General features: G+C 46.0%; 1 protein-coding gene and 1 long non-coding RNA gene across 5 annotated transcripts in view; one reads left to right on the forward strand and one right to left on the reverse strand.

Moving 5' to 3' along the window:
- Positions 1–418: 418 nt before the first annotated feature.
- On the reverse strand, positions 419–24,191 carry LOC135968663 (uncharacterized). Its single transcript, XR_010583587.2, has 2 exons — positions 24,093–24,191; positions 419–2,252 (listed from the first exon to the last, which is right to left on the reverse strand). It is a non-coding gene; the product is annotated as an uncharacterized lncRNA (long non-coding RNA).
- The window catches only part of LSM14A (LSM14A mRNA processing body assembly factor), a 59,951-nt gene continuing 56,248 nt past the window's right edge, over positions 23,223–26,925 (forward strand). For all 4 annotated transcript variants that reach the window (XM_005588776.4, XM_005588775.4, XM_074023105.1 and 1 more), the window contains exon 1: positions 23,223–23,506. In XM_005588776.4, the coding sequence (XP_005588833.1) occupies positions 23,386–23,506 (121 nt within the window). In that variant the 5' untranslated portion in view covers positions 23,223–23,385. The remainder of the gene's footprint in view (positions 23,507–26,925) is intronic.

Genomic DNA, 26,925 nt, shown 5'->3' on the forward strand with positions numbered 1-26,925 from the left:
CTCATATCCAAGATGCTTTGGAATTCCAGCTAACAAAATAACACCAATATGGTACCCAGGTCACATAAGCACTCAAGTGTATCCAGAAAGATGACCAGTTCTTTAAAATGTGATCCCATGAAATATCTCTACCTTTTCACAATCTCAAAAGGCAAGTGACAGGTATTGCTCTAAATATCACTTTCAATAATATAATACTTGTGGCAAGGTATCCTATAATTTTAAGAGCTACTGCTATGTAATTTACATAATTACTATAATATAGTAACAGTTACATAATGCACTGTTATTTTCATTATTTTGCTCAGTGTTTTTACTTTTATCCTAAAATTGCTTTCATAAACTCAAAAAGTTGTTTCTTTTAATACTTTTTCTCTAGAGAAAAAGCAATTTTATGAAAGTATTTTGCAATAACATATTGATTAGTTATTCTATCATTTTATTTGGCAATAGTTATACCCATTCCTTAGCATAATTACTTATTTATCTCTTCAATGACCCAGGTCACCATCAGAACACATAATTACTCAAGATAAGAGGTTGGGCAAAGCAGGAATTTTGCACACTAAGAGGTAGAGCCATATCAGTTATTGAGTACGTTAATTTCTTTTGTAACTGGGTGCTGTAATAAAAGAGCTGAGGCTTGGACTTTAAAACTTGTGGTACAAATCTTGACCCAGCTGTCAACCACCTCAAGTCAAGACTATCACCTTCCCCGGCCCTTAGTGCCATTATCAAGAGAGGAACTTACAAGAAAGCATTAATACCGGTGATATTAATGTGCTAGTTGTTATCTCATGATGTGCAAAGTCTTCTCATTGGATCATGATTCCCAGTGCTGTCATGGCATTGCTTTCCTTTGACAGATTGTGATGGTTAATTTCTCATGACAACTTGGCTAGGCTAAGGGATGCCCAGATCACTGGTACAACATTATTTCTGGGTATGTCTGTGCAGATGCTTCTGGAATAGATTAGCATTTGAAACAGGTAACTGAGTAAACATTACTCTCAACCATGTAGGCAGGCATCATCCAATTTACAAGACCCTGAATAGAACAAAAAGACAAGAGGCCAGGTATAGTGGTTCACGCCTGTAATCCCAGCATTTTGGGAGGCCAAGGCAGGAGGATTGCTTGAGGCCAGGTGTTCAAGACCAGCCTGGGCAAGAGTGAGATCTTGTCTCTACAAAAAAATTAAAAATTAGTGGCCGGGCGCGGTGGCTCAAGCCTGTAATCCCAGCACTTTGGGAGGCCGAGACGGGCGGATCACGAGGTCAGGAGATCAAGACCATCCTGGCTAACACGGTGAAACCCCGTCTCTACTAAAAAATACAAAAAAACTAGCCGGGCGAGGTGGCAGGCGCCTGTAGTCCCAGCTACTCGGGAGGCTGAGGCAGGAGAATGGTGTAAACTTGGGCGGCGGAGCTTGCAGTGAGCTGAGATCCGGCCACTGCACTCCAGCTTGGGCGACAGAGCGAGACTCTGTCTCAAAAAAAAAAAAAAAAAATTAGTGTGGCGTGGTGGTGACATGGGATTTGTTCCCTTGACCTTGACCCCCTTCATGAGCAGGAACTGGAGTGGCTCATTTTGCTCAGCCTGCCGCTGGCCACTCCTTGCAAGAGGGAGTGTGCGAGCAAGCGAGTGTCGGAACCCGAGGGAATGAACGCTAGAACCAGGTTCTGGAGGGAGCAGGCTCTGTATGGTCCTCACAGCAGCATCCAAGCCCCCGCCCTCTTCACACCCAAGTTCTTGTCTGGCACCCAGGAAGAATCAGGTTGCATGGTCAGATTGAAGGGTAGCATATGTGGAGGATTTTACTGGGTGATGGAAGTGGCTGTCAGCGGGATGGGAATTGGAAAGGGGATGGTGTGGGAAGAAGGTGTTCTTCCCCTGAAGCCACACCATCTGAAGTTAGCCGTGTCCATCAGTCGTCTCTGATGCTCAGTCGTTTGTGTTGTTCTGCCAGTTGAAATCCTTTTATGGGCACAGGATAGGGATGTGGTAGGCCAAAAAGGCAACATTTGGGCGGAAAAACAGAGTCAGCTGTTTTCACTTAGGGGCGTAGTTCCAGGCTTAAGATGGGGGGGAAGGGGGGTTAGCCAGGAGCCCAGCTGTTCTGTATCAGTGGTGCATACCTCTGGTCCAGCTACTCAGGGGGCTAAGGTGGGAGGATCACTTGAACCCAGAAGGTTGAGACTGCCGTGAGCTGTGATTGTACCGCTGCACTCCAGCCTGGGCAACAGAGCAAGACCTGTCTCAAAAAAAAAAAAAAAAAGAAGAGGGAATTCTCTCTCTTTCTGTTTCTCTCCTTGAGCCAGTAAGTTCACATTTTCCTGCCCTCCGACATCAAAGCTCCTGGTTCTCAGGCATGCACCCTACCCCTACGCCTACACTTTTCCATTCTTTGGCCTTTGACTTCAGACTGAATTACACCACTTGCTTTCCTGGATCTCCAGCTCCTAGACGGCAGATGGTGGGACCTCTCAGCCTCCATAATCACATGAGCCAGTTCCTACAGTAAAGCTCTTCTTATCTCTCTCTCTCTCTCCTTCTATTTATATTTATATTTATATTTATATTTATAGAAGGAGAGAGAGAGACAGACAGACAGCGATTCTCGTGCTCAGCCATCTGAGAAGCTGAGTTTACAGGTGCCTGCCACCACACCCGGTTAATTGTTGTATTTTTAGTTGAGATGAGGTTTCGCCATGTTGGCCAGGCTGGTCTCAAACTCCTGGCCTCAATAGGAGATAGATAGATGATAGATAGATAGATTGATTGATTGATTGATAGATAGATACATCCTATTGGCTCTGTTTCTCTGGAGAACCCTAATACACAGATGATGTTATCTGGACTTTTCTGCACAGGCAGCGGTGTGCTGGAGCTGTCCTCTCTCTTTGTTGGAATTGCACCTTGAGAGTAAGTGCCTCCTTAAATCGTGTGCCCTAGGTGCCTACTTTGCCTCACCCTAGTGCCAGCCCTAGTACTTTGGAGAAAGATGCACAAAAAGCCAGCAGATGCAGGAATAAGCCACTGTAATCATGTCTTGGTCTAAAGAGCTCCGGTTCCTGAAGTTCCTTCATAGAGGAGTTGGCCCTCTCCATTCCTCTGCATTGGGCTGACAGTGGACCTAGAAGTCACTGGATTTTATCTTCATGTCCCATCATTATCATCCATCTCAAGAACTTTTTCATCTTCCCAAACTGAAACTCTGTATCCATTAAGAAATAGTGCTCCAATCCCCCTGCCCTCAGCCCCTGGCAACCACCATTTTACTTTTTTGTGTGTGTGAGACGGAGTTTCACTCTTGTTGCCCAGGTTGGGCTGGAGTGCAGTGGCGCGATCTCAGCTCACTGCAACCTCCGCCTCCTGAGTTCAAGCAATTCTCCTGCCTCAGCCTCCCAAGTAGCTGGGATTACAGGCATGTGCCACCACATCTGGCTAAGTTTTGTATTTTTAGTAGAGACGGGATTTCACCATGTTGATCAGGCTGGTCTTGAACTCCTGACCTCAGGTGATCCACCCACCTTAGCCTCCCAAAGTGCTAGGATTACAGGCATGAACCACCGTGACTGGCCCCACCATTCTACTTTCTGTCTCTGTGAGTTTGACTACTCTAGGTACTGCATATCAGCGAAATCATACAGTATTTTTGGTTTTGTTAGAATATCCTCTTTTCAAAATGAATAAACCCCTGGTTAAAGATGGTGGTTTAATCCTATAGTTTATCACCACTCCCTCCCAATACCCCACTAAAATAATAGTAAAGGAGGTAACAAGTTGGAAATCTACAACGCATGGGAAGCCACCAACAGATAAGAAATTTCAACAAAATTACTAAAGATGTTAAGTAGCCAGGTGCAGTGGTACATGCCTGTAACACCAGCACTTTGGAAGGCTGAGACAGCAGGATTATTTGAGGTCAGGAGCTCAGGACCAACACAAAAAGATCCCGTCTCTACCAAAAAAAAGATTAGCCAGGCTCATCATGTTGGTGTGTGCCTGTAGCCCCGGCTACTCTGGAGGCTGAGGCGGGAGGCTCACTTGAGATCAGAACTTGAGGCTATAGTGAGCTATGATTGCACCACTGCACTCCAGCTCAGGTGACAAAGAACAAGACCCTGTCATTAAACTTTAAAAAAAAGAAAAGAAAAAAAAGATGTAAAGTAGAGGGTGGACCCAAAGGACAAAACTATAGGACCAATACCACTTATATGAGGTTCCCAGAGGGGTCAGATTCACAACCACAGTAGGCAAAATGGTGGTTGCCAGGGGCTGGGAGAAAGGGGAATAAAGAGTTCCTGTTTAAATGGGTACATAATTTTATTTGTGTGTTTGTGGCTTTGTTTTTTGTTTTTGCTTTGTTTTTGTTTTGTTTTCAGACAGAGTCTTTCTCTGTCACCCAGGCTGGAGTGCGGTGGCATCATCTTGGCTCACCACAACCTCTGCCTCCCAGATTCAAGTGATTCTTGTGCCTCAGCTGCCCGGGTAGCTGGGATTACAGGCGTGCACCACCGTGCCGGGCTAATTTTTGTATTTTTAGTAGAGACAGGGTTTCACCATGTTGCCCAGGCTGATCTCGAACTCCTGAGCTCAAGTGATTCACCTGCCTCAGCCTCCCAAAGTGCTGGCTGCGCCTGGCTGGGGATAGAATTTTAGTTTGGGGAGATAGAAAAGTTCTGGAGACAGAGGGTAGTCATGGTTGTACAATAACGTGAATGTATTTAATGCCATCGAACTGTACACAGAGAAATGGTTAAAATGGTGATGTTTATGTTATGTGTATTTCATCACATGCTCACAAAAATAAAGGGTAGCAGTAATGGACGAAGCGAAGCAGAGGCTGACAGGGACTGGAATGGCCACGGAGGGGAGGTGGAGAGGAGAATAGCAGCCAAGCAGGGAGCAACCCATACCTTGCGACCTCCAAGTGGCTCAAGCCCCATAAATTCCCGGTAGAGCAAAGGATAGAAGTAAGACATGGAGTGGAATCTTCCTACACCCTGACCCTCACGCATATGACACAGCGCATTTTGGGAGGCCGAGGCAGGTGGATCACTTGAGGTCAGGAGTTTGAGGCCAGCCTGGCCAACATGGTGAAACCCTGTCTCTATTAAAAATAACAAAAATTGGCCGGGCGCGGTGGCTCAAGCCTGTAATCCCAGCACTTTGGGAGGCCGAGACGGGCGGATCACGAGGTCAGGAGATCGCGACCATCCTGGCTAATACGGTGAAACCCCGTCTCTACTAAAAATACAAAAAACTAGCCGGGCGAGGTGGCGGGCGCCTGTGGTCCCAGCTACTCGGGAGGCTGAGGCAGGAGAATGGCGGGAACCCGGGAGGCGGAGCTTGCAGTGAGCTGAGGTCGGCCACTGCACTCCAGCCCGGGCGACAGAGCGAGACTCCGTCTTAAAAAAAAAAAAAAAAAAAATACAAAAATTAGCCAGGCGTGATGGTGCACACCTGTAATCCCAGCTACTCGGGAGGCTAAGGCAAGAGAACTGCTTGAACTAGGAAGGTGGAGGTTGCAGTGAGCCTAAATCTCGCCACTACACTCCAGCCTGGGCAACAAAGCAATACTCTATCTTAAAAAAAAAAAATCGAATGTCTTAAAACACCCACAATCTGTCATTTAGAGGTTCACCAATGTCTAGAGAATGGCTTCCTTCCTGATCACCCTAAGTGAAGGCCTCCAGTGAGTAAGTCCACTAAAAATACAAAGGCCCTCAACAAATGATTTATGACATCGTTCTCATATACATTCCAATATGGTGACTTTGATGAAAGTCTCCAACATGCAAGACTCACTCTAAGATAAGCAAGCAAAAAGCAGGACCAGGAGGCAGGCACATCTCCATGCTATGGAACTGTCAGCACAGCCGAGCCCATGCTTAGTCAGAACCAGTAGCACATGTGCATAATGGGCCCACCCTATCATGCACACAGCCTGGACAGCAGGCCTGCGTGGAGCAAACAGAGGTAACTCAGGAATAGAAAATAACTTTAAAATTTCTCTATGTACTTGGCCCGTGAGCTAAATCTGCATTTATCATAGCTGGAAATCAATAGACAACGTCCAAAATGGATGAAACAAGAACTGGTGATAATGGGATACTATTCAGCCATTAAAAAAAAAGAAATTGCATCTTTTCACCTGTATCCCCAGCACTTTGGGAGGCCAAGACGGGAGGATCACTTGAGGCCAGGAGTTTGAGACCAGCCTAGACAACAGAGGGAGACCACTGTCTCTAAAAAAAGAAAAAGACATCATGTCTTTTGCAGCAACATGGATGGAACTGGAGGCCATTATTCTAAATGAAACAACTCAGAAACAGAAAGAAAAATACTCCATGTTCTCACTTATAAGTGGGAGCCAAATAATGTATACACAAGGACATTAAGTGTGGACTGATAGACACTGGAGACTAGAAAAGGTGGGAGGCTGGGAGGAGTGTAGATGATGAGAAATGAACAGGTACAGGTTGGGCGCAGTGGCTCATGCCTGTAATCCCAGCACTTTGAGAGGCCTAGTTGGGTGGCTCTCTTGAGCCCAGGAGTTCAAGACCAGCCTGGGCAATAGGACAAAACCCTGTTTCCACAAAAAATACAAAAATTAGCTGAGTATGGTGGTGCATGCCTGTAGTCCCAGCTACTTAGGAGGCTGAGGTGGGAGGATCGCTTGAGTCCAGGAATGCCAGGCTACAGTGAGCAGAGATCGTGCCGCTGCACTCTTGCCTGGGCCACAGAGTAACAGCTTGTCTCAAAAAATAATAATAAAAATAAAAAATAACAGGTGCAACGTACTTTATTCAGATGATGGATGCGCTAAAAGCCCTGACTTCACCATTACTCAATAGATCCATGTAACAACATTGCACTTGTACTCCTAAAATTAACACAAATTTAAAATAGGACCAGGTGTAGTGGCTCAGGCCTGTAATCCCAGCACTTTAGGAGACAGAGGTGGGTGGATCACTTAAGGTCAGGAGTTCAAGACCAGCCTGAGCAACATGGTGAAACCCTATCTCTACTAAAAATACAAAAATTAGCCAGGCAAGGTGGTGCATACCTGTAATCCCAGCTACTCAGGAGGCTGAGACACAAGAATTCCTTGAACCCAGGAGGTAGAGGTTGCAGTGAGCCTAGGTGGGTGACAGAGCGAGACTCCATCTCAAAAAAAATAAAATAAAATAACTTGTGACCTAACCATATTATTTCCATGCAACAATAACCACCAGGAGAAACAGGTGAAGGAACTAAATATGGTTACCTCCATAGGACCACGGCTGGGGAGAGAGAGGCTGGAATGATTTCCATGCATCATAAACCCTCCTGCATAATTTGATTGTTTAATCTTACGCATGTATTAGTGATACTTTGATTTTTTTTAAAAAAATGTTCCAAAGAAAATGACTAGAAGGTTTTTTCTCCTATAGCATTGTTTCATTCTGGAATCTTCCAATTAAGCTTTTGGCTAAACACATAAATATGATAATGATAATTATTCAGGAATCAGGAGGTTTGTAAAAACATTGTGTCATTAGAGTAATCAAGCTCTGCTCTAACACATCTTGGCTTTTTGGGATAATTAGACCACACTGGAGGCCCAGATGGGGTGAATGAGAAAGCCATGGGTGTCTGCCACAGACTAACAAGAAAACATCACACAAACCTACTCAGCTGGTAGTTGAAATCTGCATGTTAACTTTGTACACAAGGAAAAAGGAATAAAAATACTAGATTTAGGGCAAACCATTTCACTTTAAAAACTAAGTACAGAACATGAGTGCAGTAATTAATGTCCTACATAACTTATTTTAAGCCCTTGTGTTAAAATCGACTCTTGGCTGTGGGGAGGGGACAGGTCTCACTCTGTCCCCCAGGTTGGAGTGCAGTGGTGCAGTCATAGCTCACTGCAGCCTCTATATCCCAAGCTCAAATGATCCTCCTGCTTCAGCCCCCCAGTAGCTGGGACTACATAAATGCACCACCACGCTGTAGAGACGGGATTTTGCCATGTTGTAGAGATGGGGTTTTTGTAGAGACAGGGTTTTGCATATTGCCCAGGCTGATCGCCAACTAATTTTGTAGAGACGGGGTTTTGCCGTGTTGTCCAGGCTGATCTCCAACTCCTGGGCTCAAGCGATCTGTTTAGCCTCCCAAAGTGCTGGAATTACAGGCATGAGCCATCAAGCCTGGCCTAAAACAGAATCTTTAAAGCCAGAAGTGATCTCTTCTACAGGTTCCATTTTTTAAAAAATTCACCTCCTACTGTGAGCATAATACCAAAAAAAATTTTTTAACCTATTAATTCATCTAACCAAGATATATTGATTCCTACTCTCAGCCAGGCCAAGCTGGAAGTAAGAATGCAATAGTGAGACCGGGCACGGCAGCTCACGTCTGTAATCCCAGCACTTTGGGAGGCTGAGTGGGTGGATCACCTGACATCAGGAGTTCAAGACCAGCCTGGCCAACATGGTGAAATCCCGTCTCTACTAAAAATACAAAAATTCGCTGGGCGTGGTGGCAGGCACCTGTAATCCCAGCTACTTGGGAGCCTGAGACAGGAGAATCGCTTGAACCCAGGAGGAGAGGTTGCAGTGAGTGGAGACTGCACCACTGCACTCCAGTCTGGGAAACAAGAGCAAAATTCTGTCAGAGAGAAACAAAGAAAGAGAGAGAGAGAAAGAGAGAGAGAGAGAGAGAGAGAGAGAGAGAGAGAGAGAGAAAGGAAGGAAGGAAGGAAGGAAGGAAGGAAGGAGGGAAGGAGGGAAGGAGGGAAGGAGGGAAGGAGGGAAGGAGGGAAGGAGGGAAGGAAGGAAGGAATGCAATGGTGGAAAGACACATACAATCCCTGCTCTCAGGGCGACTTAAAGGCCAGTATAGAATATACACAAGAAAAGAGACAATGTCACCACAATGTGCAATGACAGAGTTTGGTAAAGGAGTACAGTTGTGCGACAACAGAGTTGGTACAGGTTGAGTAACAACTATCTCAGACAGCAGATCTCAGGGCAGCAGTGAGAAATCTCCTGAACTGAAAAATATCTAGGCTGAGCTGCAGTGAGAAGGCTTGATGGGAAGAATCTGGGAGAAGTTTCATGTGGTTTCTGGAATGCAGGACAAAGGCTTGGAGGGATGAGGCACAGTGGCTCACTCCTGTAATCCTAGCACTTGGGAAAGCGGAGGGAGGTGGATTGCCTGAGGCCAGAAGTTCAAGACCAACCTGGCCAACATAGCGAGACCCACCTCTCTCTTTATACTTAATCATATTATATGATAATGATATGGTTTGAATCTGTGTTCCCACCCAAATCTCATGCCGAGTTGAAATCCCCAATATTGGAAGTGGGGCCTGGTGGGAGGTGATCAGATCATGGGGGTGCTTTCTAATGGTTTAGCATCATCCCCCAGTGCTGCTCTCATGATAGAGTTCTCACGAGCTCTCCATGGCTGTTGAAAAGTGTGTGAGAGGTGGCTCCTGCCTGTCATCCCAGCACTTTGGGAGGCTGAGGCGGGTGGATCACTTGGGGTCAGGAGTTTGAGACCAGCCTGGGTAACAAGGTGAAACCCCATCTCTACTAAAAATACCAAAATTAGCTGGACGTGGTGGTGGGCGCCTGTAATCCCAGCTACTCGGCAGACTGAGGCAGGAGAATCGCTTGAGCCTAGGAGGCAGAGGTTGCAGTGAACCGAGATCGCACCACTGCACTTCAGCCTGGGCCACAGAGCGAAACTCCATCTCAAAACAAAACAAAACTTGTGTGACATCTCTCCCCACCACTATTTCTGCTCCATCCACATAAGACGTGCCTGCTTCCCCTTCCCCTCCCACCACAGCTGTTAAGTTCCCTGAGGCCTCCCCAGCCATGCTTCCTGTATAGCCTGCAGAACCATGAGCCAATTAAAACTCTTTTCCTTATCAATTATCAAGTCTCAGGCATTTATTTGTAGCTTTGTGAGAACGGACTAATACCAATAATATAAAAAATATTAGTAGGCCAGGTGTGGTGGCTCAAGCCGGTAATCCCAGCACTTTGAGAGGCTGAGGCAAGCCAATCACCTGAGGTCAGGAGTTCAAGACCAGCCTGGCCAACAAGGTGAAACCCTGTGTCTACTAAAAATACAAAAATTAGTCGGGTGTGGTGGCACACATCTGTAATCCCAGCTACTTGGGAGGCTGGGGCAGGAGAATCGCTTGAACCTGGGAGGCAGAGGTTGCAGCGAGCTGAGATTGCACCACTGCACTCCAGCCTGGGTGACAGAGCAAGACTCCGTCTCTAAATAAATAAATAAAATTAAGTTAAGGCTTGGTGGGAGTAGAGAGACACAATGGGGGAAGGTAAAGGCGAGAGACAAAAGGTGAGACCAGAGATTTAAGCAAGTGCCAACTCACACAGGCTTTTATAAACAACATAACCAAGGATATTCTAAGAGAACAGAGCAAGGAGAAGCTATTAAAGCCATTGATGTCTCTGGGGATGGGGGGAAGTAGAATAGACTGAATGTTTATGTTCCACTAAAATTCATAAGTTAAAACCTTAGCCCTCAAGGGGATGGTATTTGGAAGTAGGGCCTTTAGATTAGGTCGTGAGGGTCAAGCCCTCATGGATAAAATTAGTGCCTTTAGGGTTGGGTATGGTGGCTCATGCCTGTAATCCCAGCACTTTGGCCAAGATCATACCATTGCACTCCAGTCTGGGCAACAAGAGTGAAACTGTCTCAAAAAAATAACAATAATAATTTTATATATATATATATATATATATAGAGAGAGAGAGAGAGAGAGAGAGAGAGAGAGAGAGAGCACCTTTATAAAAGAGATTCTGGCCAAGCATGGTGGCTCACAAATGTAATTCCAGCACTTTGAGAGGCCAAGATGGGAGAATCACTTGAGCCAAGGAGTCTGAGACCAACTTGGGCAATATGGTCAAACACTGTCTCTATTACACTTTTTTTGAATAGTGGGGTGCTGTGGTAAATGCCTGTAGTACCAGTCACTATGCAGGAGGCTAGGGCAAGAGGATTGCTTGAGCCCAGAAATTTGAGGCTGTCATGAGCCATGATTACACCACTGTACTTCAGCCTGGGTGACACAGCGAGACTCTATCTCAAAAGACAGAGACAGCCGGGCACGGTGGCTCACATTTGTAATCCCAGCATTGTGGGAAGCCAAGGTGGGAGGATCACTTGAGGTCAGGAATTCAAGACCAGCCTGGCCAACATGGTGAAACCCTGTCTCTACTAAAAATATAAAAATTAGCCAGGCATGGTAGTGCATGTCTATAGTCCCAGCTACTCGGGAGGCTGAGACAGGAGAATTGCTTGAACCCAAAAGGTGGAGGTTGCAGTGAGCTGAGATGGAGCCACTGCACTCCAGCCTGGGTGACAGAGCGAGACTCTGTCTCAAAAAAAATGAGAGAGACACCCAGAGAGATCTCTTGCCCCTTTCTCCATGTGAGGTTTTAGCAAAAAGACAGCCATCTATGAACCAGGAGGCAGTCCCTCACCAGAGACTGAATCTATCAGCCTTAATCTTGGACTTCCCAGCCTCCAGAACTATGAGAAATAAATTTCTTTTGCGGATAAGCCACCGGTGTGTGATATTTTGTTACAGCAAGCAGCTCAACCGGACTAGGACGGGGGGTGGGCAGGGAGTCTTGAGGGACAGGTCTGGCATCATCAAATTTGCTTTAGAAATATTATTTTCAGGCTGGGTGTAGTGGCTGATGCCTGTAATCCTAGTACTTTAGGAGGCCAAGGCCAGCGGATCACTTGAGGTCAGGAGTTCAAGACCAGCCTGGCCAACATGGCGAAGCCCCGTCTCTACTGAAAAATACACAAATTAGCCAGGTGTGGTGGCACACACCTTTAGTCCCAGCTACTCTGGAGGCTGAGGCAAGAGAATTGCTTGAACCCAGAAGGCAGAAGTTGCAGTGAGCTGAGATCGCAACACTGCACTCCAGCCTAAGCAACAGAGAGAGACTCTGTCTCAAAAAAAAGAATTTTTTTATTCAGAAAAATTAATATAGCTTAGTTTCCATTATTTTGATTACTTTCCAATTATACATGTCTTATCAATTTCTATTGTTCGTTGTTAGGGTAGTTGGACAAATATTTGAGAAATGGTAAGGATAATAAAACTAATTGTAGAATGCTATTAAATTCACAAACCACTTAGTCATGCTTTTACTGCATTTACTTAAGAGGCAGATGGTATAGACAGATTTGCACCTGGTGCCACCATTCTTCTGCCCTATGTCCACTGAAGGCACTGGTAATAGCTCCTGATGTCTCAGACACAGTCTCACAATCCTTCTCAACACAAATCTCCAGGCAAGAAGTATCATCTGCTTAAGTTGTCACTTGATAAAAAATTATATTTGCGCCATCCTAAAATGGTGTAAAGCACCTACATTGTGGAATTACAACCACTTGATTGAAATCCATGACGTCCAGCTTAATACTAGATCTAAGTTACTTGACTTCCACTTTTGAGTGGTGTGTGTGTGCGTGTGTGTGTGTTGTGTGCGTGTGTGTGGTTTTTGTTTCATTATATTTTAGACAGGGTCTCGCTCTGTTGCCCAGGCTAAAGTGCAATGGCACAAGCTCAGCTCACTGCAACCTCCACCTCCCAGGTGTTGCCATGCCCAGCTAATTTTTGTATTTTAGAAGAGACAGGTTTAACCATGTTGGCCAGGCTGGTTTTGAACTCCTGACTTCAAGTGATCCACCCGCCTTGGCCTCCCAAAGTGCTGGGATTACAGGCATGAGCCACCGTGCCTGGCTGGTTTTTATTTTTTGTTTTGGGGAGTTTTTTTGAGACATTCTCTCACCCTGTTGCCAAGGCTGGAGTACAGTAGCATGATCACAGCTCACTGCAGCCTTGACCTCTTGGGCTCAAGTGATCTTCCCAGCTCAGTCTCCTGAGTAGCTGGGACTATAGGAATGTGCTATCACATACAACTAATTTTGTTTTATTTTTGTAGAGCCAGGGACTCGCTATGTTGCCCAGGCTGGTCTCGAACTCCTGGACGCAGGCAATCCTCTTGCTTCAGCCTCCCAAAGTGCTGGGATTACAGTCATGAGCCACCATGCCCAGTCAGTTTTCTCATTTTAAAAATAGACATAAAGACATGTAACAGAGGGCTGCTGTAACTAAATTAAGAAGCAGCAAACTATGAAATTGTACCATCTATGTCTTTATACCAATTCAATGATCCTGTTTTGGAAAGAGAGAGTAAGAGAAAGATAGGAATCAGTAACAATTCCACTCAATGTGCATGCACCCCAGAGCATGTATGAGATGAGAGACACTTTCCCTAGCAATGGTTATTAGTTTCGGTTTCAGTGTGTCTCTCACAGCATGAGAAGTTCACCCAGTGAGAGTGGGTCTGTGGTTTGAAGGGACATATTTTCCAAAACACATGGCCCCCAAATGCAAGCCAACAGCATCACATATTGCTTAAACAAAAGACCAGCAGTCTATCTCAACTTTAGAGAAAAAAAAAACCTAGCTAGGAGGGACTCCCTAAGGATATAACAGATATGCTCCTAATGAATTTAAATATGGCCAAAGGCCGGGTGTGGTGGCTCACACCTGTAATCCCAACATTTTGGGAGGCCGAGGCGGGTGGATCACCAGAGGTCAGAAGTTCAAGACCAGCCTGGCCAACATGGCAAAACCCTGTCTCTACTAAAAATACAAAAATTAGCCAGGGATGGTGGCACATGCCTGTAATACCAGCTACTCGGGAAGCTGAGGCAGAAGAATCGCTTGAACCCGGGAGGCAGAGGTTGCAGTGAGCTAAGATCGTGCCACTGCACTCCAGCCTGGGCAAAAGAGTGAGACTCCATCTCAAAAAATAAACAAATAAAATAAGAATAAAAAATAAATACAGCCAAAAAAATCTTTCAAATTCCTCTTCCAATTAGGCTGTAAAGATCTAAATAAACCACCAGTTTTGTTGTAAACATGGGGGAAAACAGATAAAGTAAAATATCATATTGATTTTTCAGATATCATAAAATAGTCTAAAGGAACTAAATTCTAGAGAAAGGGGACAAGGCTTCATAGGTAGGAAAAATTAGGGATCAGTGGGGGCATTTGCCAAGTCTGGGCATGGGCAGGCAGAAGATGGGCCCTGCCACAGAGGATGGGGCTCTGCTTGGCTAAGAAGAAACCACTGATTCTTTAAACATGTCTATGGGCTGAAGCAACAGATGGAAATATCTAAGAACTCAAAACACAGTGCTAGTCTTCCACTTTTGCTAAGTGGGTTGCAGTGCAGGAGGCTGGGTCTTCCGTCTTCCTCACTGAAAGACAGAGAGAAAACTCCACTAACTCTTCATGCTTGGGTCCAAAATTCCACTAGAAGAAGGGGCCCATAAGACACAGAGCACATCTTGCCCTTAAGACATTTAAAATCCAGGTGGACAAAAGCTAACTGAACCTGCAACTAATCCAACCCCAATTCAGCTCCAGTCTTTTTTTTTTTTTTTTTTTTTGAGACGGAGTCTCACGCTGTTGCCCAGGCTGGAGTGCAGTGGCGCGATCTCGGCTCACTGCAAGCTCCGCCTCCTGGGTTCACGCCATTCTCCTGCCTCAGCCTCCTGAGTAGCTAGGACTACAGGCACCCGCCACCGTGCCCGGCTAATTTTTTGTATTTTTAGTAGAGACGGGGTTTCACTGTGGTCTTGATCTCCTGACCTTGTGATCCGCCCACCTTGGCCTCCCAAAGTGCTGGGATTACAGGCTTGAGCCACCGCGCCCGGCCTCAGCTCCAGTCTTGATTGGATCTGACTGATCAGCTCCTCATCCTAATTGACTGGCAAGAGGAAAGGGCTTGCCCTCTCCAGGGAAAAAATATTTACTTCAGTCACTTTGGTTCTTTACAATGTCTAGTGTACAGTATCTAGCTAGACACAATATCTGGCATAAAATTAAAAATTATGAGATGCAAAGCAGGAAAATGTGATTCGTAATCAAGAGAAAAAACAATCGATATATGCAGATTCTTACATGACTGAGATACTGGAATTTGCAGATAAGGACTTTATGATAACTACTATAAGTATGTTAATGAAATTAGAGCGTAAAATAGACAAAATGATAAGAAGATGATTTTCTTTTTCCTTTTTTTTTCTTTTTTTGAGACAGAGTTTCACTCTTGTCACTCAGGCTGGAGTGCAATGGCATGATCTTGGCTCACTGCAACCTCCAACTCCCAGGTTCAAGCGATTCTCCTGCCTCAGTCTCTCCAGTAGTTAGGATTACACGTTCCTGCCACCACGCCTGGTTAATTTTGCTATTTTTAGTAGAGATGGGGTTTCACCATGTTGGCCAGGCTGGTCTCGAACTCCTGACTTCAGGTGATCCACCTGTCTTGGCCTCCCAAAATGCTGGGATTACAGGTGTGAGCCACTGTGCCGGGCCAACAAGATGCAGATTTTCAACAGAAAAATACACTCTCTTTAAAAAGATAGGTGGACGTGGTGGTGTGCACCCGTGGTCCCAGCTACTTGGGGGGCTGAGGTAGCAGGATCCCCTAAGCCCAGGAGGTTGAGGCTGCAGTGAGCTGAGCTTGCACCCTGTACTCCACCCTGGGTGACAGAGCAAAAGCCTGTCTCAAAAAATTTTTAAAAAATTTAAAAAAGAGAGAAACTCATTAATCTGGGGATCAAGTGTACTAATACTAAGGTGAGATGCAATCTCAGGATAAGACTTTAGAGTATTGTTTACCATATATACATATATATACACCATATATATATAAAATATACACATATACACACACACACACATATATTTTGGAAACGGAGTCTTGCTCTGTCACCCAGGCTAGAGTGTAGTGGCGCCATCTCAGCTCACTGCAGCCCCCTGCTTCCCAGGTTCAAGTGATTCTCGTGCCTCAGCCTCCTGAAAAGCTGGGATTACAGGTGTGTGTCACCACACCCTGCTAATTTTTTTGTGTTTTTAGTAGAGACAGGGTCTCATTGTGTTGGCCAGGCTGGTCTCAAACCCCTGATCTCAAGTGATCTGCGTGCCTCGGCCTCCCAAAGTCCTGGGATTGCAGGCATGGGCCACCACGCCCAGGCACTACCTCTAATTTTTACTGGCTTCCAGAAATAACTCATCATGCTGTTCCAAGAAGTGAAGTTAGCCAACAGGATCTACTTCCGCTTTCAATCCAAGTCCATGCTCCTCCCAGGCAACCCCAGACAACGACAGAACACAGCAGGGGTATTAGGGCCTAACTATTTCTGTTCCAAAGAGCCATCTTTGCTCCAGGGCTTCCTGTTGGGTTGGCCAAGACGTTGTCAGATCTGCAGTACAGTCTGGGGCTCTCCCAGCTCAATCCTGCTTCTTCTCCCTTTTACCTTTCCCAGGCATTACCTCCAATAAACCTCTTAACTCTGGCTCAGCATCTATTTCTGAGAAGAACCAATAGACACACATGGCTTTAGAACTCAACCTGTGGACTGGCCTCCCAAAGCGCTGGGATTACAGGCACTTTGGGAGGCCGAGGCTGGCGGATCACTTGAGGTCAGGAGTTCCAGACTAGCCTGGCCAACATGGTGAAACCACATCTCCACTAAAAATACAAAAATTAGGTGGGCGTGGTGGTGCATACCTGTAATCCCAGCTACTTGGGAGGCTGAGGCACAAGAATCGTTTGAACCAAGGAGGTGTAGGTTGCAATGAGCCAAGATCATGCTACTGCACTCCAGCCTGGGCCACAGAGTGAGACCCTGTCCCAAAAAGAAAAAAAACTCAACCTGTGTAAAGATGTGTCTCCTCCAATATGTGTAAGATGACTGACCCAACAACCAGGCACAAAGTAGACTTCCAGTAGATGTTAGGAATCTTTGCCTTTTGCGTCACTTAAGGTATGTGTTTGCTGCTCAGGAGAGCCTCAAAATAACACTGCCACAAATAGGACAGCTGACAGTCCAAATGGTAAGGTGGCTTCACAGTGTCCCAAAAGTCCTGGACTTCTAGCTGATCCTGTGAAATAGTCAGATAAGTGAGTGAAGCCATCTTGGACCCTCTAGACCAGGCAAGCTGCCCCCAGTGATTCCAGTTGAGGCTACATGGAACTGAATTGCTTAGTCAAGCATGATCCATGAAATTGAGAGGTATAATAAAGTGATAATTGTTTTAAGTCACTGAATTTGTGGGTGGTTCCTGTAAACAGAACACATCTCCTAACTAATACAGAGAGAAAACCTTACTTTAAAATTGTATATCTAATACCATGGTACCACAGCATTTGGAAATTACTACTTTCCTGCTTTATTTTTATATGTTGTTCGTTTTTTTTCCTTTTAAGAAAGTCTTTATGCTCACACAATTCTGTATTCAGTTTTTTTACTTAAATATTATTTCAAAAGCAAGTGCTTGTTTTTGCTACATAACCTCAGTTTTAATAGGGCCATTTTACATGGAAAGTTTGCCTTTTTGAGATAGAATTCACGTATCATAAAATTCACTTTCTTTTCTTTCTTTTTTTTTTTTTTTTTTTTGTGATGGAATCTTGCTCTGTCATCCAGGCTGGAGTGCAGTGGCGCAATCTCGGCTCACTGCAACCTCCGCCTCCCGAGTCCAAGCAATTCTCCTGCCTCAGCCTCCTGAGTAGCTGGGATTACAGGCATGCACCACCATGCCTAGCTAATTTTTTTTGTATTTTTAGTACCATGTTGGTCAGGTTGGTCTCAAACTCCTGACCTCGTGATCCGCCCACCTCAGCCTCCCAAAGTGCTGGGATTACAGGCTGGAGCCACCCCACCTGGCCCAAAATTCACTTTTTAAAGTATACAATTTAGTGGGTTTTAGTATATCTACAAAGTCATGCAACCATTATCATTATATACTACCAGACATTTTTTTTCTTTTTCTTTTTGAGATGGAGTTTCACTCTTGTTGTCCAGACTGGAGTGCAATGGCGCTATCTTGGCTCACTACAGCCTCCACCTCCTGGATTCAAGTGATTCTCCTGCCTCAGCATCCCAAGTAGCTAGGATTACAGGCGTGTACCACCACGCCTAGCTAATTTTTTTTGTATTTTTAGTAGAGGCGGGGTTTCCCCATGTTGGCCAGGCTGGTCTTGAACTCCTGACCTCAGGTGATCCAACCGCCTCAGTCTCCCAAAGTGCTGGGATTACAGGCATGAGCCATTGCACCTGTCCTACTTCCAGACATTTTTATCACCCCAGAAAGAAACCCTGCACCCCTTGGTAGTGACCTCCCATACCCACTCCTCACCCCCATGTCCCAGCCCTTGCAGCCACTAATCCACTAATATTTTCTGCCTCTATGGATTTGCGTGTTCTTGGCATTTCTTTTCTTTCCTTTTCTTTTTGTTTTTTTGAGACGGAGTCTCTCTCTGTTGCCCAGGCTGGAGTGCCTCTTGAGTAGCTGGAATTACAGGTATGAGCCACTGAGAGTGAGCTTATCCTTTTTCCATCTATAACAATTTCCAAATTTACATCTCCATTTCAGATCTCCCGACTTTTAGGGTCATACCAACTATGAAGTAGATGGAATTGCTTGGTGTCCCAACAGGCACTTCCAGCTCAACAAGTGCAAAATTATCTACATCTATTAATATTTCCATCCCCCCCACAAATAAACTGCCTTTTATCCATTCTCCTTATGCCCATCACTGGCCCTAGGACTCACCAAGGTGTTCAGTCCTGGAACTGGGAGTCCTTAACTGGCTACAACCAATCAGTCACCAATCTTGTAGCTTCTACGTTATGTTTTGCAACTCATGGCTTCCTGCACCCTAGGGCAGCAGGAACTATGTATAATGCAACTGATCAGTTGGTAGCCCATAGTGTAATATGCACATTAATCTCCGTTTCGTGTACTAGAAACAAGGTTGAGAACTGTGACACATCGCAGGATTCCTAAAAATCCAAAATCCATTGTTGCTTCCCTGCTTAAAAGCTCCTGGCAGCCTGTAGAAAAAATAAATTCTTCCCCATTAATGTTTTCAGCAGTAGAAGCTCTAGAATTTCTACACTTGAGGAGCTATGGGGTAAGAAAGAAGATCTGGAGGCTTTGCGAGGCTTGTCCAAAGCAATTCCCAGCTAGTACACTGTTTTTTCCTTATATTTGTCTCTATTTTATGAGGCTAGGGGATGGCTGTTGGACAACACGGGAGAAACAAGGCCCTCAACCCTCACCACCTTTGGTGTGGCCACTGCTATCCACTATAACTCCTAATATATTCTGCATACTTTAGGCTCTGGCCATATTGAATTGCTTACTTTCCAGAACATACATCTCACTCTTCCTCCTGTAATCACTCCATCTCCTGTTTGATCTGAAAGCTTCTTAATCCCATCTCCATTTCAGGCAAGATTCGAAGTCCCCCTCATACCATAGACAAAAATTGGCTCAGGATAAATCAAAGACCTAAATGTAAGAGTTAACACATAAAACTTAGAAGCAAACATTGTGGGTAAATATTTGTATCCTGGATTAGGCAATGCTTTATTGCACCAAAAGTTGTTGCACCAAAAGTGCAAACAACAACAACAAAAATGAATAAACTGGACTTTATAAAAATTAAAAACTTTTGTGCTTCAAAGGACACTATCAAGAAAGTGAAAAGACAACCAACCCACTGAATGAGAAGAGACTATTTGCAGATTGTAGATCTGATTAGAGATTTGTATCTAGAATATATAAAAGAACTCTTTCCACTCAACAATGAAAAGGAAAATTGCCCAATTTAAAAGTGGTTGGCTGGGTGTGGGGCTCACACCTGTAATTCCAGCACTCCGGGAAGCCAAGGCGAGAGGCTCACTTGAGTTCAGGCATTTAAGACCAACCTGGGCAACATGGCAAGGCCCTGTCTCTACAAAAAAATACAAAAATTATCTGGGCGTACCTGTGCTCCCAGCTACCTGGGAGGCTGAGGTGAAGGATTGCTTGAGCCCAGGAAGACTGCAGTGAGCCATGATAGGGCCACTGCACTCCGGCCTGGTTGACAGAGTGACACCCTGTCTCAAAAAGACAGACAAATGGCCGGGTGCGGTGGCTCATGCCTGTAATCCCAGCACTTTGGGAGGCCAAGGTGGGCAGATCACCTGAGGTCAGGAGTTTGAGACCAGCCTGACCAACATGGAGAAACTCCGACTCTACCAAAAATACAAAATTAGCCAGATGTGGTGATGCATGCCTGTAATCCCAGCTACTAGGGAGGCTGAGGCAGGAGAATCTCTTTTTTTTTTTGAGACGGAGTCTCGCTCTGTCGCCCAGGCTGGAGTGCAGTGGCCGGATCTCAGCTCACTGCAAGCTCCGCCTCCTGGGTTTACGCCATTCTCCTGCCTCAGCCTCCCCAGTAGCTGGGACTACAGGCACCCGCCACCTCGCCTGGCTAGTTTTTTGTATTTTTTAGTAGAGACGGGGTTTCACCGTGTTAGCCAGGATGGTCTCGATCTTCTGACCTCGTGATCCGCCCGTCTCGGCCTCCCAAAGTGCTGGGATTACGGGCTTGCGCCACCGCGCCCGGCCTAGGAGAATCTCTTGAACCCGGGAGGTGGAGGTTGCGGTGAGCCAAGATCGCACCATTGCACTCCAGCCTAAGCAACAAGAGCAAAACACCATCTCAAACAAACAAAAAAAGATAAACAATAACAGGTGTTGGTGAGGATGTGGAGAAAACTGGAGCCCTCATACAATTGCCAGTGGAAAAGTAAAACAGTGTAGCTGCTTTGGAAAATAGTTTGACAGTTCCTCAAGAAGTTAAACTCTAAGTTACTATATGGCTCAATCACTTCATTCCTAGGAGGATTGAAAACACATGTTCCCACAACAACTAGTTCATAGAGGTATTCATGGATATTTATAATAGCAGAAGTGAAAACAACCCAAATGTTCATCAACTGATTAATGGATAAACAAAATATGGTATGTCCATACAAAGGGATATTATTTAACCATGAAAGAATTGCCAAGCACGGTGGTTCACGCCTGTAAACCCAGCACTTTGGAAGGCCAAGGCAGGTGGATAACTCGAGGCCAAGAGTTTGAGACCAGCCTGGCCAACATGGTGAAGCCCCATCTCTACTAAAAATACAAAAAATTAGTCAGGCGTAGTGGCGTGCACCTGTAATCCCAGCTACTCGGGAGGCTGAGGCAGGAGAATGGCATGAACCCAGGAGGTGGAGGTTGCAGTGAGCAACCAGATGGCACCACTGCACTCTATCCCAGGTGAAAGAGTGAGACTGTCTCAAAAAAACAAAAACAAACAATTCAACTTCCTCGCACGGACCTTGTACTGAAACAGGGATTTCCAAACCTTTCTTTGTAGCCACTGTGCACCAGCACCATCAGAGCTCTGTCTCTCTCCTGCGTCCCTCTCTTATGATGCCAGACTTCTCGCCATTTGCTCACTCAGCTCACTACCATCCTGCCTGTGCTCTGCCTTCATCCTGCTGTTCATTCATGCAGCAAATATTAACTGAGCAGCTGCCCGGAGCCAGGTGCTGTACTAGGCCCTGATGATACAGCAGCGACCAAAACAACATCTCTCTCTCAAAATGTTTACATTCTAGTGAAAAAGACAGACACAAATAATTAAACAGACATACTTGAGAGAGATACATGCTATAAAGAAAATGCAAGCTGAGTTAAGGAGATGTAGAGTGATGTGAGTGGTATTATTTTAAACAAGGTTGTCAGAGACGTCATATCTGGAGGTGATACTTGAGCAGATACTGGAATAAAGTGCTCAAGTACCGGTTGAATTAGACGTGACTGGAATAGAACGAGAAGCTAATTCATGTATATCCTTAGAAGCCAAAGTCTGGTTTTCTCTCTGTGTAACATGGGATCAGTAGAGTGAGTAGAGGAAGAACATGATCAGAGTTCTGTATTTTTTCTTTTTTTTTTTTTTTTTTTGAGACAGAGTCTCGTTCTGTAGCTCAGACTGGAGTGCGGTGGCACAATCTCGGCTCACCACAACCTCCGCCTCCTGGGTTCAAGCAATTCTCCTGCCTCAGCCTCCCAAGTAGCTGGGACTATAGGTGCGCGCCACCATGCCCGGCTAATTTTTTTGTATTTTTAGTAGAGACGGGGTTTCACCATGTTGGCCAGGCTGGTCTCCAACTCCTGACCTGTGATCCGCCCGCCTCGGGCTTCCAAAGTACTGGGATTACAGGCGTGAGCCACCGCGCCCAGCCCTGAGTTGGATTTTAACAAGATCTCTCTAGCTGCTGTGTTGAGAATAAAGTACTGGGGGCAAGGGTTGACACAGAGGCAACTTTTAGAAGGCTACTGCAATAATTCAGCCCGAGTAATCGTGGTTTGTGGGAGAGGTGTAGGGATGGAGATGAGGAGAAGAGGTCAGATTTAGGATACATTGTGTAGATATAACGGAGAGGTGTAGTCAGAACAGATGTGGAAGCAAGACAGAGGTCAAGACTGACTCAAGGCTTTTAGTCTGAGCAGCTGAGTAAAAATGGTACCGGTTACATCAACAGGGAACGGTGGTGAAGGAGCAGGTTAGAGGGGAAATAGGGAGCATGGCTTTGGACCCTTAACGTTGGAGATTGGACAGAGGCTAGGCGCGAAACCCGAGTTCACGGAATTGATCCAAGCTACAGACTGATAATTGGGATTGGTGAGTTACAATGGCGTTGCAAGCCATGAAGCTAGTTCAGACCGGCTGAATGAGAGGGACAGGAAGGGACTAAAACACTGAGCCGTCGGGAGAGCCCCAGCTCCAGGGGCAGCCTCGGGGGAAGCTCCCTGGACGATGGCTGCGGTAATAGAGCCGTAGGAGCTCCACGAGGTGCAGGTTCAGTGTCTTAAAAGGATGAGCAGCGGCTAGCCACAACTCGGAGGCGGGTGGGCAGCGCTCCAGGCGGAGGGCCCCGCGTCGGCAAAGACACAGGACCCACGACAAGGCGGCCAAGGCCTGAGTCAAAAGGAGGGCCGCGCGCCTCCTCTCCAGCCCGCAGCAAGCGGTGCCACGAGGCACTCAGCCGGTCCCCGAAGTTCCTCTCACGCGGCCCCAGGACCACCGCCGTAGCCCAAGCCAATAGGCGCTGCCGGGACTCCCGAGGCCGCGAAGGAGCCGGGAGCCAGGAACCGAGAGCCGCCAGCCGTCGGCCAAGTCTCGCGACAGCGCGGCCTAGCCCTCCCAGCATGCCCCGCGCCGCCGCCGCTGCCGCTGCCGCCGCCGCCGCGCCGCGGCTTGAGGGCGGGAGGCTGGGGGAGGGTAGCGGACCCGGCGCCGCCGCCATGTTGGGTCTGAAGCGGCTGCTGTAGGTGTCGACGGAGCTAGCGGGCGTGCGGAGCGGGCGACAGCGGCGTGGGATCTGCCTCTCTGCGAGCAGCCGGGAGCGGCGGCGGCGGCGCCATGAGCGGGGGCACCCCTTACATCGGCAGCAAGATCAGCCTCATCTCCAAGGCGGAGATCCGCTACGAGGGCATCCTCTACACCATCGACACCGAAAACTCCACCGTAGCCCTTGCCAAAGGTACGCGGGACCGGGCCTCGGGGTGGGGGCCGGGCCGGGCGCCGCTCGGGGCTGCTCCCCGCTCCGGCCCGTGGCCTCCTCGTTCCCTTCCCTCCCTCCGTCGAGCTCCGGCAGGCCTTTCCCCTCTCCCCTCCCTTCTCCGGGCCCCGGCGTCGCGGGCCGGACCGCGGCCTCCCCGCGGCTCCCTGGCTTCCGCCCCCCTGGAAGGTCCGCGCCTGAAGCCCAGGGAACTACGGGACTGAGTGCGCGGCGGGCGGGCGGCCCTGAAGTCCGAGAACGGGCTGGAGAACACGGAGAAACGCGTCTTCCAACTCCGAAATTCGGGGCTTCTGTCGTCTTAGCACAAAACAAAGCCGGAGTATTCAAAGAATTTTTCCGCCCAGCTTGAGTTCATCGCGGATGCATTGACTACACAGCACCCATTTTCTCACTTTGTTCATTTCAATTCGTGGCAATCTTCCTCTGGTGAACTCTGAGTAATGTGCTAAAACTTTGGGTTTGCTCTGCGACGCAGACATTCTCGAAATGCCATCGATGCCGTGGAGCAGATCCCATCTCCCTCGGCTCATTCTCTGTTGGTATTTACCTGTTAAACCGGAATCCTCAAAGCCTGTTGTGCAACCATCTCATTAGGGCGCGTGGTAAAAATGCTTGCTGCTGCCCCGACTGCCCTGTTTCTGGAAACGGGTTCAAGCTTGATCCAGGATCCTTCTTGACCAGGCAAGCTTGACCTTTGATCCAGGCTCAGTGGGCGTTGACTGATCCCTCTGGAGGCTCTCTGGGAAAAGGAATTCGGCCGAGAAAGAAGGTGCCCCTACCCATAGTATTAATATTTGGCATCGCTAGAGTCTGTGTGGGTTTTGTTTCCGTTCACACGTGCAGGGCCTTTGCTCTGCCAGGAAACCAGAAAGTAAATAAACTAGCTCCTGAATCTTAAAGGAAATCTCACAACAGTGTAAAATACTTTGGGGGAAGCTAGATAACCTAGGTGATTTTCCCAGCACTTCTGGTAGAGGTGGGAGCTGCATAGCATGGTTAGGGACTCTCTGGGTAGGTTTGGTCCAAGGATAAAGAAGATTTTTGAAATCTGTAAACTTTTAAAAATCGTTAACTGATAGGGAAGTTGTTTCACGGGATCAAGTATTTAATAATACTTGTTGGATGCTCTGGTAAATCCTTTATTTATTTATTTTTCTGAGATGGAGTTTAGCTCTTTAGATCATGCAATGGCATAATCTCAGCTCACTGCAATCTCCGCCTCCCGGGTTCAAGTGATTCTCCTGCCTCAGCATCCCAAGTACCTGGGATTATAGGGGCCCGCCACCACGCCCGGCTAATTTGGTATTTTAGTAGAGACAGGGTTTCATCATGTTGGCCAGGCTGGTCTCGAACTCCTGACCTCCGGTGATCCACCCGCCTCAGCCTCCCAAAGTGCTGGGATTACAGGCGTGAGCCACCGCACCCAGCCTAAGGTAAATCTTTTTACTAGCCCTGGCGTTGGGACAAATCTTATACCTGAGTAGGGAACCCTTTGATGTTTTAGAACTGTACACCATAAAGGAGTAGTACAAGATGGTGATAGTTTCACAGCTCTGCAAATTTGCTGAAGATCATTGAATTATACACTTTTTAAAATCACCAAGTCTAATTTTAAAAGTAGTATGAAAAACCAGGGAGTACCCCCACATTTCCCTCTTTACCTTGTGAAACATTGTATTATGACACATTACCTCATAAAAACACCTGTAGACTTAGCGCTTCAGTGTCTTTTTAGAAATCCACTATAGGATGCATGATGGTATTTGGTGTTTAAGACTTTCCCAGTGATGTTTCTTAAGTAACTTAGTTTTTGCTTGGCCTTATTTTGAATTTATTTTTATATTTTTTATATAATAGTTATTTAGCTGTATAGTGTTTTTCTGGCTTTATGCAATTATAAAAAAAAAAGCCTGTCTTTATGAAATTATGAAAAGTGCTGGGTGAGAGCCAGATATGGGTTGAAAATAATTTCTCATTAAAGTGGTTTAATACATTTTTTAAAGTATTGCTTTACCTAATCTGAATTGAAAGGTGTCTTGCCAGCTTAGTGACTCAATAAGTTGGCTGTGTTACCTTTATTCCTCACAAAGAAAAAAAACATACATTTGAAAATTTTTAGAGTATTTTTGTTATTTTTTAAAAACTATGAACATATCCTTTTATGCAGGAACCCCAAAAGTTTACATTTTAACAACCCACATTTTAAAAACTTTTCAGCAGCTTTTGGAGTCAGTATTTCATTAGTCTGTAATAGTTAAATTCATATGACATAAAATACAAATTTGTTCTTCGTGTCATGACTTGATAAATATTTGAATATAGCAGTGAAAAAAAATTTTTAATCATTGAATTTACGTTTGTATTCATGCCTTTGATATTTCATTCCACATCATTATATGCTTTTTTTTTTTTTTTTTTTTGAGATGGAGTCTCACTCTGTTGCCCAGGCCACAGTGCAGTGGCGCAATCCTGGCTCCCTGTAACCTCTACCTTCCAAGTTCAAGCAATTCTCCTGCCTCAGCCTCCTGAGTAGCTGGGATTACTGGTGCGTGCCATCACGCCTGGCTAATTTTTGTATTTTTTAGTTGAGACAGGCTTTCACCATATTGGCCAGGCTGGTCTTGAATTCTTGACCTCAAGTGATCCCCCTGCCTCGGCCTCCTAAAATGCTGGGATTACAGGCATGAGCCACTGTACCCAGCTGCTTTTTCTTAAGCAACATGAGTTAAACATGTAACAGGTTTGGGGAATTTGATTATGCTTGCAAAAACTGACATTATCCAACCTTTATATATTATTCTACATATTATCTAATCAAAAACTACATTATAACTGTCTAGTCAATACTGGACACTTATTACAGATTTCAAGATTAGAAGCGAGGAGTTCAGTCTTAAAAATTTTAAATTTACATGACTGGTCGAGTAATTCGATATCAGAAAATTTCACCTTCCATTTCAAAATTTGAATGAAGAATGGTAGTCTAAAATAGTAAAGCCAAAGGTGTTTTCATTTGTTTTGTTTTGTTTGTGTTTTTTGTTGTTGTTGTTGTTGTTGTCGTTGTCGTTTTGAGGCAGAGTCTTGCTCTTGCCCAGGCTGGAATGCAGTGGCACGATCTCGGTTCACTGCAGCCTCCACCTCCAGGGTTCAAGCAATTCTCCTGCCACAGCCTCCCAAGTAGCTGGGACTATAGGCGCCCACCACAGCTGGCTAATTTTTGTATTTTTAGTAGAGATGGGGTTTCACCATGTTGGCCAGGCTGGTCTCAAACTGCTGACTTGAAATGATCCACCCACCTTGGCTCCCAAAGTGTTGGGATTACAGCCGTGAGGCACTGCACCCAGCCTAAAGCCAAAAGTTTATTCGTATAATTTATAATA

This window comes from Macaca fascicularis, chromosome 19 (genome assembly GCF_037993035.2).
Source record: "Macaca fascicularis isolate 582-1 chromosome 19, T2T-MFA8v1.1".
NCBI lineage: Eukaryota > Metazoa > Chordata > Mammalia > Primates > Cercopithecidae > Macaca > Macaca fascicularis.